This window comes from Podarcis gaigeae (genome assembly GCF_964106915.1).
Source record: "Podarcis gaigeae genome assembly, chromosome: 1".
In the NCBI taxonomy this organism is placed as follows: domain Eukaryota; kingdom Metazoa; phylum Chordata; class Lepidosauria; order Squamata; family Lacertidae; genus Podarcis; species Podarcis gaigeae.
The window spans coordinates 4232262-4247187 of record NC_139678.1 but is presented as its reverse complement, the minus strand read 5'-3'; the positions used below and the strand labels follow the sequence as shown (position 1 = coordinate 4247187).

At 44.2% G+C, this 14926-nt stretch overlaps 1 protein-coding gene across 7 annotated transcripts in view; it reads right to left on the bottom strand.

The window, feature by feature from the left end:
- Nucleotides 1-14926, bottom strand: part of FERMT2 (FERM domain containing kindlin 2) — a 93978-nt gene that overhangs the window by 35637 nt on the left and 43415 nt on the right. For all 7 annotated transcript variants that reach the window (XR_014563069.1, XM_083734058.1, XM_083734062.1 and 4 more), the window contains exon 4: nucleotides 2217-2351. Coding sequence is in view for 6 of the 7 variants with exons in the window: in XM_083734058.1 (XP_083590184.1) it covers nucleotides 2217-2351 (135 nt within the window). In the remaining variant the exon portion in view is untranslated. The remainder of the gene's footprint in view (nucleotides 1-2216; nucleotides 2352-14926) is intronic.

Sequence of the window (14926 nt, the reverse complement as noted above, 5' to 3'; positions counted from 1 at the left end):
TTGACTTGAAGTCATTCACAGGGACATGACACCTCTAGCTGCCCCTTAAGATGAGGCTGGCATTTTAAATGGAGCCAGACAGGAAAGATGTTTCAGGCATTAAGTTACTACTTGTGTTTACATCAGTAAAATGATCTGTTAGACATTTCTCCACAGGGGTTCCTTGGGACTGGCCCCAGCGTGCCCTCTTCACACCTCCTCGTGTCTGATGTCAGTACTTCCTGCTGCCAACTAAGAAGGGGGTCCTCAAGCCAGCACACACTGCCTCACAATTAAAATTAGATGGTAGCTTTTGGCAGGACAGAAGGCTCCAGAAGCTAGAGATATGCAAAGAACCAATTCCTGATGGGGTTGCTTATAGCAGGTGCACCCATGACCCTAGCAGTCACTCTGCTGGAAACTGGTAAGACACAATTACTGCACCAACACACCCCTATGACATTGGCTGCCTAAAAAGCAGTATATTAAACTTAAGGTAAAGGTAAAGGTACCCCTGCCCGTACGGGCCAGTCTTGCCAGACTCTAGGGTTGTGCGCTCATCTCTATAGGCCGGGAGCCAGCACTGTCCGCAGACACTTCCGGGTCACGTGGCCAGTGTGACAAGCTGCATCTGGCGAGCCAGCGCAGCACACGGAACGCTGTTTACCTTCCCGCTGGTAAGCGGTCCCTATTTATCTACTTGCACCCGGAGGTGCTTTCGAACTGCTAGGTTGGCAGGCGCTGGGACCGAATGACGGGAGTGCACCCCGCCGCGGGGATTCGAACCGCTGACCATGCGATCGGCAAGTCCTAGGTCTGAGGTTTTACCCACAGCGCCACCCGCGCCCCTATATATTAAACTTAACCTAGTGTTAAATTTGAAGTTTAGTGTTGGGATTCAAGGCCCTGAAAGGTACATGTCCTAGCTACAATTGAGACTTCCTCCAAGAATCTCAATCTGACCAAACCCCACCCTCACGTTGAGGGATCCCAGTGTTGCATCTGAAAGCTTTTTAGAACAGAGCAATTTTCGGTGCGGAATTTGTTCCTTCCAGATGTCAGTGTTTTGTCAGAGGCCTTTCAAACATGAGGAAGACTGCAAAGAATCCACCGCATGTTTCTCATTAGGGCATTCTTTCCTTTTCCCACGTATCTGGTTCGGAAATTTATTTTTAAAAGCAGAGTACTATACAATTTTAATCATAAAATAACTATTGTCCCCCTTTAAAAATATTTCAAACACATTTTGTTATTGCAGTTTTGCATTCTAATGCTAAACACCCAGGGCTCCATTTGGTGGTTGGGATATAGGCAAACATCACGACTATTTTTTGTCAATATCACCATCACCCTACACTATGTGGGTGTTCAGAATGTCACATCCATACAACAGGGCTGTTCAATCCAGGGCTATTCTCAAAATATCTGCAATGCCTGGAAACGTCCCATCGTCTTCAAATTCACAACTTCCATTCAGAAGCACCCTATCCAACTCTATGAACAAGCCAAGTCATAGCTTGTATGTAGGAAAAATCCATTATTAAAAAGCCAGCAAAGAACACAGGGCTACTTTTTAATATATCTGCAGGCTGTGCTATTAAACCAACAAATACAGATAAAAACAAAAGCTTTTAAGCTTCCCATTATCCACTGGCAGGTGAAAGGAGAACTACTACTGCTTCTTATTTCAGAAAACAGTTAGCACTTCTATTGACACAAAGCTAAGTTATTATCCACCGTACTGGGTGCAGAAATGATGAGCAGGTGTGTATGTGAGGGGGAATTTGGGAACATACAAAGAGATGTCCCCCGATTCGATGCTGCACCTAATGGACTGTTATACATAGAATCATAGAGTTGGAAGAGACCACAAGGGCCATCGAGTCCAACCCCCTGCCAAGCAGGAAACATGCGCAAGGCCAAATGGCTCAGTGAGTCAGGCACAATACTCAGATTAGCAGTTGTCACAGTGCCACTGTCTTAATTGTCTCATTACCAAGCAGCATACGGCTCCCCAATGAATTCTGTAGATTTTAGCTGCAAGGCCATCAAGAGATCAGGTGTGACTGTGCATCTTTCCATTTAGCACCTGCTCCAGTTTCAGTTCTAAACTTTCTCTTCCTTAGCATTAACCACCCACCCACCCAGTGACATGTTTACATCACTCTCCATACTTCTCTCCTTCCCCAACCTCTTATTATTCCTCTTGTTCCTCTAAAGCAAAATATAGGCTCCACCTGATCCAGGGGTGATTAATGGTCCTTCCAGCTCAAGCGTCTCATCTTCATACTGGTCATCCAGTTTTTTCTTTTTCTTCTTTGTGGGGTCTCTGGGCTTCCTCAAAAGGGAGAGTTCCTCTGGATGTCTGATGTCTAGGAAAGAAGAATAGGAGATGATAGTTTAATTTTTGCAAGCGAACAGGATTGTTGTGTACCTCAGAAGCTGTTTGAAACATTTGTAAAAACTTTAAAGTAAACCTGAACCACTTCGTACGCTACACAAAATCAGGTAGAGACACACAAACACGTGTGTGTGTGTGTGTGTGTTGTTATGCCACTTCAATACATAGCCAACATCTACATACCAACAGGTCATACAAACTGCCTATCATTTTGAGAACCATTCTCACCAGGCAATTCCAGAACCTCAGCTGAAATGACATCTGCCCCCAGAGGAATTCTGACTCACCACGAACAGTAGAAGAGGAAGAAGAGTTTGGATTTGATATCCCGCCTTTCACTCCCTTTAAGGAGTCTCAAAGCGGCTAACATTCTCCTTTCCCTTCCTCCCCCACAAGAAACACTCTGTGAGGTGAGTGGGGCTGAGAGACTTCAGAGAGGGGTGACTGGCCCAAGGTCACCCAGCAGCTGCATGTGGAGGAGCGGGGAAGCGAACCCGGTTCCCCAGATTACGAGACTACTGCTCTTAACCACTACACCACACTGGCTCTCAACAGTGGGGAGTTGGTGTGATTTGGTTCTCTCAGTTGCAGTATTACAGCATCTTTCAGATATATTTACACAGGGAGCCATGCTCCAAAATCCTTGAGTACAACACTGGTTAGCTTAGCCTACCCTCCCTCTTTAGTACCAAACAAGGCAATTTGTATAACACCCTTGTTTATTTTAATCTTACGCAATATTTGTTTTGAGTTTTTTGTTGAATCAGATAAAAACTGTAACACCAGTTAAACCAGTGGTTCTTAACCTTTTTTGAGTCACTGGCCCCCTTTCATAGAATCAAAGAATGGTAAATAGCATTTTCTGCACCCAGTTCACAACCCCCCGGAAGCCCATCCAAGGACGCTAAAGGGGTCCATGGATCACAGGGTAAGAACCCCTGAATTAAATGATGTACACTGAGCTTCTAGTTTTCCATTCAATGGTAAGTCTAGAATGCTTTTACATTCTAGACAGGCAGTAGTGTTTGTTGCAGCAAAACTAAATAGTCTAATGGATTTATTACAGCATAAGCTTTCATGGATGACAAGAGCTCTAATCCCTTCCTATGTTGTTTACAGTCGTGATTTATTGTTTTATTGATACTGTAAGCCACCCGAAGAACTTTGTCATTGGATGGCATGCAAATATTGTAAATAAATAAGAACTACTCCACAGAAGCTTTTGCCACAATAAATCTGTTGGGCTTAAGTATGCCGTGACACTTTGTTTTTGCTAGTTTTAATGCATCTCAGAAGGGATTTGAAAAAGGAATCCAGCATCCCACTGGCAACAGGAGAGAAAGGAGAAGAGCTGTTTGGCTTTCTACTTATTCTGTTTTTTGTTTTGAAAGAAGTGCCAGCTACCTGCCAGAGGCACAATTAATTTGGAATATGTCCATCTGGAACAGTTTCACCTGAGCTTTCTGTCAAGACATTTTTTTAACTTCACCTCCGAGTCTCCCTCCCCAACTCCACTTCTTCAATGCAAGTGTTTTATGAACAAGATAGCCTAATTTTCCACTGAACTTTAAAGTCCTTTATAATAATAATAATAATTTTTTATTTATACCCCGCCCTCCCCAGCCAAGGCCGGGCTCAGAGCGGCTTACAAGCAATAATAAAAACAAGATGAATGATTACAAACTTAAAAACAAAAATAAAACACAACAATTAAAATAATGGAACATTAAAATATTAAAATGTAGCCTCATCGCAGGAGGAGAAGGAAAAGAAGGGGAAAAAAGAGAGAGGGGGGGGAGGGAGGGAATCAAACTGGCTCCAAGCCAAAGGCCAGGCGGAACAACTCTGTCTTACAGGCCCTGCGGAAAGAAATCAGATCCTGCAGGGCCCTGGTCTCATGAGACAGAGCGTTCCGGAGCCAGAGTTGAAAAGGCCCTGGCTCTGGTCGAAGCCAATCTAACTTCCTTAGGGCCCGGGACCACTAGGGTATTGTTATTTATGGACCTTGAGGCTCTCCGTGGGGCATACCAGGAGAGGCGGTCCTGTAGGTTTGAGGGTCCTAGGCCGTGAAGGGCTTTAAAGGTCAAAAGCAGCACCTTAAATCTGACCCTGTACTCCACCGGGAGCCAGTGCAGCTTGAAAAGCACTGGGTGAATATGCTCCCATGGCAGAGACCCTGTGAGGAGCCTCGCTGCAGCATTCTGTACCCGCTGGAGTTTCTGGGACAGCTTCAAGGGCAGCCCCGCGTAGAGCGAATTACAGTAGTCAAGCCTGGAGATGACCGTCGCATGGATCACTGTGGCCAAGTCAGGGCGGGAAAGGTAAGGGACCAACTGCTTTATGCGGCGAAGGTGGAAAAATGTCGCCTTGGCTGTTGCTGTAACCTGCGCCTCCATGGAAAGGGAGGCGTCAAGGATTACACCCAAACTCTTAACGGAAGGCAATGGCACTAATTGGGCCCCCGCAAGAGAAGGGAGTTGGTCCCTCATCCCCATGCCATCCCGACCTAGCCATAGGACCTCTGTCTTCGAAGGATTTAGTTTCAATCGGCTCCCACGAAACCATCCAGCCACAGCTTCCAAGCATCTGGTCAATGTGTTTGGGGCCGAGTCGGTGTGGCCATCCATCAGCAGATAGAGCTGAGTGTCATGAGCTTATACCCAGAACAAACTTAGTTGGTCTCTAAGGTGCTACTGGGCAATTTTTTATATTTTTTTATTTATTTTGAGAATGGAGAGAGAAACAGCCCTTGCGGCTAGCAGCCACGGATAGCCTTACCCTCCATGAATACGTTTAGATCATCTTTGCAACTCTATTATTGTCCCTTTCATTAATTACTAAGCTACATGACCTTCATTCTATTGGTCTCCTTCCCTCCAGCCCCAGAACAACTAGTCACTTCTATGAATGAAGAAAAATAGATAGATAATTACACACACATACACATATCATATATTAATGGCATTAAATAATTGTTGGATAGTAATAATATGTTCCACATGCTTGCTACTACACCTTGTTTTGGTGTGGGAAAATGGAAACAGAGTTTATACTTTCTCCTAGGACCTATAATACAAATGTTATTAAATACATCTGGTCAAATATTTTATGATTCACTTACTCCAAGTGTCAAGTGTTTTGTAACAAAAACAAAGGCCACACTTTTAGCAGAATCCTCCGGCAATTAGTATTATTTCTCGAGGTTCGTAACTAGAATTTTTATTTATTTTACTCCTGCAGGGGTTACTTATTAAAAAAACCAGAAACAAAAAACTGAATGTTGTAGCAAACAGAGTCACTCAACTGTTACTAAGCTTGCTCAAACCTTGAGGGAGTTGGGGTGAGATAATACCCAGGGATGCATTCTCATGGCATCTGCAGAAGTAATTAAATCTGCTTGATTTTCAGTGTAGTTACATCTCATAGCAAATTATGTTCCCATCAGTGGAACCTTTCCACAAATTTTAAAAAAGGATGTTCCATTACACCAGGTTTTGAGGGCAGCGCCAATCTTGCACCTCCCCCACCCTGGAAATGCAAATCTCACATTGCACAAAACCAGCCTTTGTGCAAATGCACCAGAAGTGAAAGTATTATGACTTTTAGAAGACAACTGAAGGCAGCACTGTTTAGAGCAGTTTTTAATGTTTGATGTTTTATTGCTTATTATTATTATTATCATTATTATTACAGTGGTGCCCCGCAAGACGAATGCCTCGCAAGACGGAAAACCCGCTAGACGAAAGGGTTTTCCATTTTGGAGGCGCTTCGCAAAATGAATTTCTTTATGGGCTTGCTTCGCAAGACGAAAATGTCTTGCGAGTTCCTGCGGGTTTTTTCCCCTCCCCCCCTTTTCCTAAGCCGCTTATCAGCTGATCCACTGATAAGCCGCTTAACAGCTGATCGCTAAAAGCCGCTAAACCGCTAATAGCGCTAATCCGCTAAGCTGTCAATGGGCTTGCTTCGCAAGATGAAAAAACCGCTATATGAAGAGCCTCATGGAACGAATTAATTTCGTCTTGCGAGGCACCACTGTATTATTCTTTTGGGAGCCACCCAGGGTGGCTGGGGAAACCCAGTCAGATGGGCGGGGTAGGAATAAATTATTATTATTATTAATTTATTTGGAAGAGGGTATCTCTTGTAACTATGCAACCTCTCACACATGGTACAGTTAGATATACAGCATATGCACACAACAACATTTTCTGGAGTCATCAGCATTTGGAGTAGTGAACTAAGTTCTTCGCTTCTTAGGAACATAGGAATTTGGACCATCACCCTATTCACACAGTGGCCAACCAGATACCTATGGGAAGGCTGCAAGCAGGGCTTCAGTAAAACAGCATCTTCCACCACTTGTGAGTTTCGGCAACTGGCATACAGAGGAACGCTACCTTTGAGAATGGAAAGGTATCTGAAGAAGTGCGCATGCACATGAAAGCTTATACCCAGAACAAACTTAGTTGGTCTCTAAGGTGCTACTGGGCAATTTTTTATATTTTTTTATTTATTTTGAGAATGGAGAGAGAAACAGCCCTTGCGGCTAGCAGCCACGGATAGCCTTACCCTCCATGAATACGTTTAGATCATCTTTTAAAACCATCCAAGTTGGTGGCCATCACTGTCTCTTGTGGACTGAATTCCATAGCTTAACTACACTCTGTTCCTTCTGTTGGTCCAGAATCTCCCAACATTCAGCTTCACTGCATGGCCCTAGGTTTATGAGAGACTTTCTGTACACCACCACATAATCTTATGTATCATCATCGCTCACTGCTTCTAAAAGACCTGCAGAAACCGAAATGCTATAAGGAACTAAGTACAAATAGATTATTAGTGTATTAAAGGGAAAAATAAGGTTAGAATATGTTAAGATAATTACAGGACAGAAAACAGAGGAAGATGGAAAAGAATTGCTGAAACAATTAACTGAAGTGGAATACAAAAAGGGGGTGTGAGGAGGTCGTTGAAACAAGTGAATGAAAGATAAGATATTGAAATTGATGTGTCCTAAATTGTTTCTGTTTTGTTTTGTTAGTTTAATGTCTTAGTGTTAGTGTTATGTAGTGTTTTTGTTTTTGTATTGTACTGTATTGTTTTGTTTAACTTTTTTTTCTTTTGTAGTGTTTAAATTGTTGGGAAAGTAATAAATATTATTTTTAAAAAAATAAATAAATAAAAGACCTGCAGAAACCCTGGTCACTTGGCTGTGCGAGAGGGGTAGATTTGCTCACTTAGTGCAGTAAATATCAAGTGAAAAACGAACTTTTCATCCTCTCCAGCCAGGCTCTAGACCCATGGGCTCCCAACGTGGGGCACACGCCCCATAGGGGGCAATTTTATTTTTAAGGGAGGCGATTCGAGAATGAGTTATTAACAGTGAATGGCCTTTTAAGCTTTCTCCATGCGAATAGGAGTTCACTTTTTGAATAATAAGAATTATATGTCACGGGGGGGGGGGGGACATCAGGATTTTAGAGATGCTTAGGTGGGGCATGGGACGCGGGTGGTGCTGTGGGTTAAACCACAGAGCCTAGGACTTCCTGATCAGAAGGTCGCCGGTTTGAATCCCTGCGACGGGGTGAGCTCCTGTTGCTCGGTCCCTGCTCCTGCCAACTTAGCAGTTTGAAAGCACGTCAAAGTGCAAGTAGATAAATAGGTACCGCTCCGGCGGGAAGGTAAACGGCGTTTCTGTGCGCTGCTCTGGTTCGCCAGAAATGGCTTAGTCATGCTGGCCACATGACCCGGAAGCTGTACGCCAGCTCCCTTGGCCAATAAAGCAAGATGAGTGCGGCAACCCCCGAGTCGGCCACGACTGGACCTAATGGTCAGGGGTCCCTTTACCTTTACGTGGGGCATAGCCCAAAAACAAGCAAACAAACAAATAGGTTGGGAACCACTGCTCTAGACCAACCTTCTCCAACCTAGTGTCCACTTAATGTTTGGGACTACAGTTCCTACAATCTCTGAACAGTTGCCATGCTGGATAGGAGCTGATGTGAGTTGTAGTCCAAAAGATCTGGAAGGCACAAGGCTAGGGAAGACTGCTTTAGCTTCTAAAGGGTGGGAGTAGGATCTATTCTACTTGCTGTTGCACGCTAATTAGAAACATTTAAGAAAGGCAAGGCTGAGTGAAAACGTCAGGTTTTACTCCAGCTTTTCGAGGAAATGGCTGTATGAAGTTAGCGGTGGTGAGACCTCAAACTGGAGGTGGTGCTGACAGGGAGATTTGAATCCACACATTTACGAAATGTTCCCTGGCCTCTGCGAGTAGGGTCACCCTAGTCTAGACCAGGGGTCAGCAAACATTTTCAGCAGGGGGCCGGTCCACTGTCCCTCAGACCTTGTGGGGGGCTGGACTATATTTTTAGGGAGGAAATGAATGAATTCCTATGCCCCACCAACAACCCAGAGATGCACTTGAAATAAAAGCACGCACTGTACTCATGTAAAAAGACCAGACAGGCCCCACAAATAACCCAGAGATGCATTTTAAATAAAAGGACACATTCTACTCATGAAAAAACACGCTGATTCCCGGACTGCCCGCGGGCCGGATTTAGAAGATTGTGCCAGATCCGGCCCCCGGGCCTTAGTTTGCCTACCCATGGTCTAGACCAGCCTTTCTCAACTGTGGGTCCCCAGATGTTGTTAAACTACAACTCCCATCACCCCTAGCTAGCAAAGTCAGAGCTCAGGGGTGATGGGAGTTGTAGTCCAACAACATCTGGGGACCCACAGGTTGAGAATCGCAGGTCTAGACCAAATTCATGATGTAGGAAAATGCTGCTATGATGAGAGTTAATTGGCAAAGAGATTTAACCTACTTGGGGAAACTGGTGTGTTCCAACTTGCTACTATAGCTCTCATCATTACAATAAACAGGCTTTAAGGGTAGGCAAGTGCTCCTCCAGTTAATTATATGGAATAGATCCTACTCCCAGCCTTTAGGGTCTACAGCAGCTGTGCTTTTGGCAACCTTCAAGAGGAGGGATTTCTAGAGATGCAGGAGTGATCACAGAGCACCATGTTTCTCTTGCTGCTCCTGATGTGCAGAGGGCATGCTCAGGTAGCTCTAATGGAACCTGTGGAAGGAGCAATTGTCCATTGTTTCCCAATCCTACACTCAATCCTACACTCTCACTGTGATCTAGCAGTCACAAGGACAGTAATATGTGTAGGTCATATCTTTTACTGCAGCCAAGTTATGTCTGTGCTACTTTACATAAAGATTAGATGAGTGCACAAAATCTTTTACGGTATCAGATGACACCAGTAGAGGAACAGCCTAAAAGCTTTTACACAATTCTAAGCTCTCTCTCTCTGTCAAGAGTGCCATATCAACAGCTTTATTTGCTTGAACTTCTGAAGCTTGGTGCCCATACCTTTAAACTGGGTGCCAGTACAATGGAACAAGGTGGTGTGGTGTGGGGGGAGCCAAGTATCAGTCTTAAAGGATTAACAGCACTTGGATTGCTTATCTGATAACACAACAATAGCTCTTACTCAGTCTTCTACACTACAAAGGCAGGCCCACACTGATTTACATTTATATCCTGCTTCCTTATAGGGGGAAACCCCTCCTCCTTCTACAGTAAGCCACAGCTTTTCTTTACAAATTATATGCTTAATTATATGGTATCTGAAGAAGTGTGCATGCACACAAAAGCTTATACCATGAACAAACTTAGTTGGTCTCTAAGGTGCTACTGGACAATTTTTTTATATATTTCGACTGTGTCAGACCAACAAGGCTACCTACCTGAATCTATATGCTTAATGGTTGTTACTACTCAGAGGTCAATTTAGGCAGGTCCACAGGTGCCATCAGATAGCCATTTTTCAAGCAGCATATTTTAGATCACTGTAACCCCTATGTAAAGGAGCACAAATGGCTCAGGCCTTATTAGAGAGTTGTTTTAGTAGTGTTAAATGCATTTTTAGTCTTTAAACTTCCTTAAAGACATTTTGTCCTCTGATGTTCACTGAGCTTGTTCATTCATCCGTTCTTCTTACTTTAATGCCATTTAAACATTAGTTCCGTTTGCTATGCCATCTCAACCCAAGCAAAGACGCTGTGGATTAATCCCCTCCATAGTCACACGGTGTTCCCTTATGATGCTGTGATAAAACGTGTTAGTGCATGGTTATGCTAAGGTGTCCCTTGACTTAGAAACAGATTTCTGCTTGGTAGAGGTTCTCCACCAGTGAAACCTAGACAGCATCTTAAAAAGCAGAGACATCACCTTGCCAACAAAGGTCCGTATAGTTAAAGCTATGGTTTTCCCACTAGTGTTGTATGGAAGTGAGAGCTGGACCATCAAGAAGGCTGATCACCGAAGAATTGATGCTTTTGAATTATGGTGCTGGAGGAGACTCTGGAGAGTCCCATGGACTGCAAGAATATCCAACCTATCCATTCTGAAGGAAATCAGCCCTGAGTGCTCACTGGAAGGACAGATCCTGAAGCTGAGGCTCTAAGACTTTGGTGTGTGTGTGGGTGTGTGTGTGTGGGTGTGAGTGAGAGAGAGATGGGGAGCCACTACCAACATGCATGCTCCATAATTGCTTCCACAAATGCTGTACTATCTTAAAAGCCAGCACCCAAGGACTAGGTGGTTGGATAGTGTTTTCGAGGTTACCAGCATGAGTTTGACCAAACTGTGGGAGGCAGTGGAAGACAGGAGGGCCTGGCGTTCTCTGGTCCATGGGGTCATGAAGAGTCGGACACGACTAAACAACTAAACAACAACAACAAGGACTAGGGTGGGAGGCTACCCTGGGAGGGGTGGTGGTGGTGTGGGCCTCATGATAATGATTGACTTGGGTTTGGGGTGGCTGTTGCTAAGGGATGAACTGTCAGAGGAGGAAGAGCTGGCAGGGTATGAAGGACGCCTTTGGCAGGGAGAAGCCCAAGTCAGTGGATGGGAGGCCACCAACCCTTTGTCTGCAGAGATCAGGAAAGGGGAGGCAGTTCTGCTGGCTCCCTGTCCTGCCCCATACACAGAGTGGAGAGATTCCCTAGCAGCAGGGTAGGTTGTCAACCATTCAGGAGTCAAGGCTAAACAGCTGGAGAAGCCCATGGGGCTGATCTCCATCTTATCACAAAGAACACAGCAGAAGCAGCTCCACAAATGGGGAAGACCCATGGCCCTTGGGGAAGCCCATGCCTCCAAGGAAACCAGTCTTGTAGAGTGTCTTGGAAATGATCAAGCTGAATCTCAACTTTAAAAGCTGGCAGGGGTCGTGCCAGGAAAGAGAAGAAATGCCATGGTGCATCTGGAACAGCAAAACCTAGTGCCTTCACCTGACCCAATTACAACAAAACCTGTCTCTTCCATATCGGTCTCTACAGTCGCAGCAGGCGTTGTAACCTTCCAACAGTTTGATTTCACTCTCAAAGGCACATTGTCTCCCAAGACAGAGAGATGCCAGCCAACCACTTATGTTTAAGTACCACGAGAAGTAAAGCATTCAAGGTCTTTCGGTTGAGACAATGATACATATACTGCCATTACCTTGACTTTTGGCTTGCCATACTCATGGGGTAGATTTTATTTATAGTTCATCAGCAGTCAGTAGCTGTTACTATGGGGCAGACAGTGCTTATTTCTAGGGCAGTAAGGCATTCAATTATGATTAAAGTGACAGAATGAGGTTTCCAAGTTGTGGGCTAGAAGCCAAATCAGGCTTCTGAAACGACAGCTTCTTGGAAAAATCAATCAACTCCTTTACTTGCCTAAGAAAAAGAAAATGTGAAGAATCCCAACATGGTTATCAGGAGATTGAACTCCCTCCACAAATAAAAACAAATGTTCTCATTTTCTTTCAACAATATTTGTCTCAGTGTAATAACCATTCTTAGCGTCTTCTATGCTTCCAAGAGGTCTTAAGGTGTTACATATATTTAATGAACTATTTTCAGTTGTGTAGTAGTATCCTGTGAATAGCATGGGCAATCTGCTTAATTATTTGTCATTTTAGCTTAATGGAACTTTTAGGATACACCTCTAAATACCAAGAGCTGGGGCAAAACAAAGGACAGGTGGTGCCTTCAAATCTTGCTTACAAGAGTTCTAAGGACATCTGGTTGGTCACTTCTGAAGATAATAATAATATTATAATAATTTATTATTTATACCCCGCCCATCTTGCTGGGGTTCTCCAGCCACTCTGGGCAGCTTCCCAAAAAAATATTAAAATACTGTAATACATCAAAATCAAAGATGTTGATGGCACCCGTCTGTCTCGGGATACAATGGAGGAATGCACCTTTGGGGGCGGAGTTAAATTGTTGGAAGGTTACAGCAACTACTGGGGGATTCCACACATTTGCCAAATATCCTCATTCCCAGTCGCAATGCCTACTTTAGGTTATTTGAACAAGCCAACTTATGCATGGCTGTCAACAAGGCTAAAGTTTTTCTGCTGCAAAAGAATAATTAGCCAACTAGCTTTGTTTAGATCTGTATTTAAATTCTGCAGTGCTATTGCTGAAGTTCTTGAAATGTTATTGTTTGTTTTTTAAACTGGAACACTGAGTGCTTTAAAACCACTTTCTGTATGTTGTTATTGCAAACCCCCTTGAGGGCCTGCCGCCCACTTCAGGCCAAAATGACAGGATGCAAATTTATGGGTGGCGGGGGGGGGGGGGGAGGGGAATGTGACTGGTTACATTTGAATGATCTGTATTCCAAGTTAGGCTTGATCAGGAAAGTGCTATCAGGTCTGAGCTCCCAGGATTTGAGAAAATAGATCATGTGAACCAACATGCAGCTCTGTTCCCATACTATGCCCTGCTGCTCATTATCAAAAACATTCAGTACAAGAGTGAAAACAATCCTAAGTACTTCTTGGTAGACCAGTGGAAGTGTAGGATAACTGGAACAAGACAACCTGTATGCTGGGGGAGCCTTTTAGGCTGCATCCAGTGCACTGACAGAGCAGACGAAGGAAGGTGTGAGGCTGAGTGAGGTATGGTTTGACCACTGGGTATGAACCCAAATACCGAGAGCATGCTTCAGGCAGAGTAGTAAACAATGAGAGGGGGCTAAAACCAGCACCCAGACCTTGAGTCTGTGCAGTTTCCCATCCATGTTGGTTCTGCTTGGTCAGAAGGGCACAAAGCCTGGCTCCAGTATTTACCGTATTTTTTGCTCTATAAGACGCACCAGACCATAAGACGCACCTAGTTTTTGGAGGAAGAAAACAAGAAAAAAATAATTCTGAATCTCAGAAGCCAGAACAGCCAGAGGGATCGCTGCGCAGTGAAAGCAGCAATCCCTCTTGCTGTTCTGGCTTCTGGGATAGCTGCACAGCCTGCATTCACTCCATAAGACGCACACACATTTCCCCTTACTTTTTAGGAGGGAAAAAGTGAGTCTTATAGAGCAAAAAATACGGTATTTCGAACCAGAGTAACACAGAGGCCTCAAACTGCCTGGGATGGTGGTGTGTCCTCTCTATCCCTTGTGTGCTGGAAGAGGGCTCTGGGGGTTGAACGCACACTACAGTGGTACCTCAGGTTAAGAACTTAATTCGTTCCGGAGGTCCTGAAACTGTTCTTAACCTGAAGCACCACTTTAGCTAATGGGGTCTCCCGCTGCCACCGCGCTGCCAGTGCGCGATTTCTGTTCTCATCCTAAAGCAAAGTTCTTAACCCGAGGTACTATTTCTGGGTTAGTGGAGTCTGTAACCTAAAGCGTCTGTAACCTGAAGCATCTGTAACCCGAGGTACCACTGTAATGGGTTAGGTCCCAACACTGGACAAGTTCTCAGTTCAAGGCCTGAATTCCCTGGTAAGAGTCCAGCATCCAAATGGCACACACATGAAGTGGATGCATGGGGATGAAGAAGCCACAATAAGCACATTTTGGGTGTTTTACTAGAGCCCTTTTTAATCACCCACTAAGTGTATCGTGAGGAGTCTACCCCCCACCTTTCCTTCACAGAATGAAATGAAAGCTTTCCAAAAAAGGGTTTTAAAACATGTTTTGAATAAAGAGATGGTCTTGGCAATTGTGCTGTTTAGTTTCTGTAGCTGAACCAAAGAAATTCCATGGGCTTAAGGACTACCAGATGGCAACGCTTGCCCGTTTTCCAATTACTGCAGAAGCTGGATTGCAAAGGCAGAGCGCAAAGGTATACAGGTTACATTCAGAATCATAGGCAACAGTAAAAAGAAAAGGGGGAAAAATAAAGCCTGAAGATAGGGTTTGCAGTTTTAATCAACTCACAAAATCTCTAGACTAAAAACCTTTGTTGTCTGGTATGCTGGAATGATCTTCCAGCAACTACACCTGGGTGCATAAAAATAAATAACTGAGGTCTTAAGGGAATTTGCAAAATTAGCCTTGCTGAATATAACTGAGAAAGCACATTTTGCCAGAAGCAAAACACTGCTTCGAAACTGACAGCTTTTCCAGTTTGTTCTCTTCGGGCAGAAGATACAGGACAATGAAAACACGAACCACACGCCTTCTGAATAGTTTCTATCCAAGAGCTCTGATTGCACTAAATAATGATCTCAGGGCCAGTTGTAAG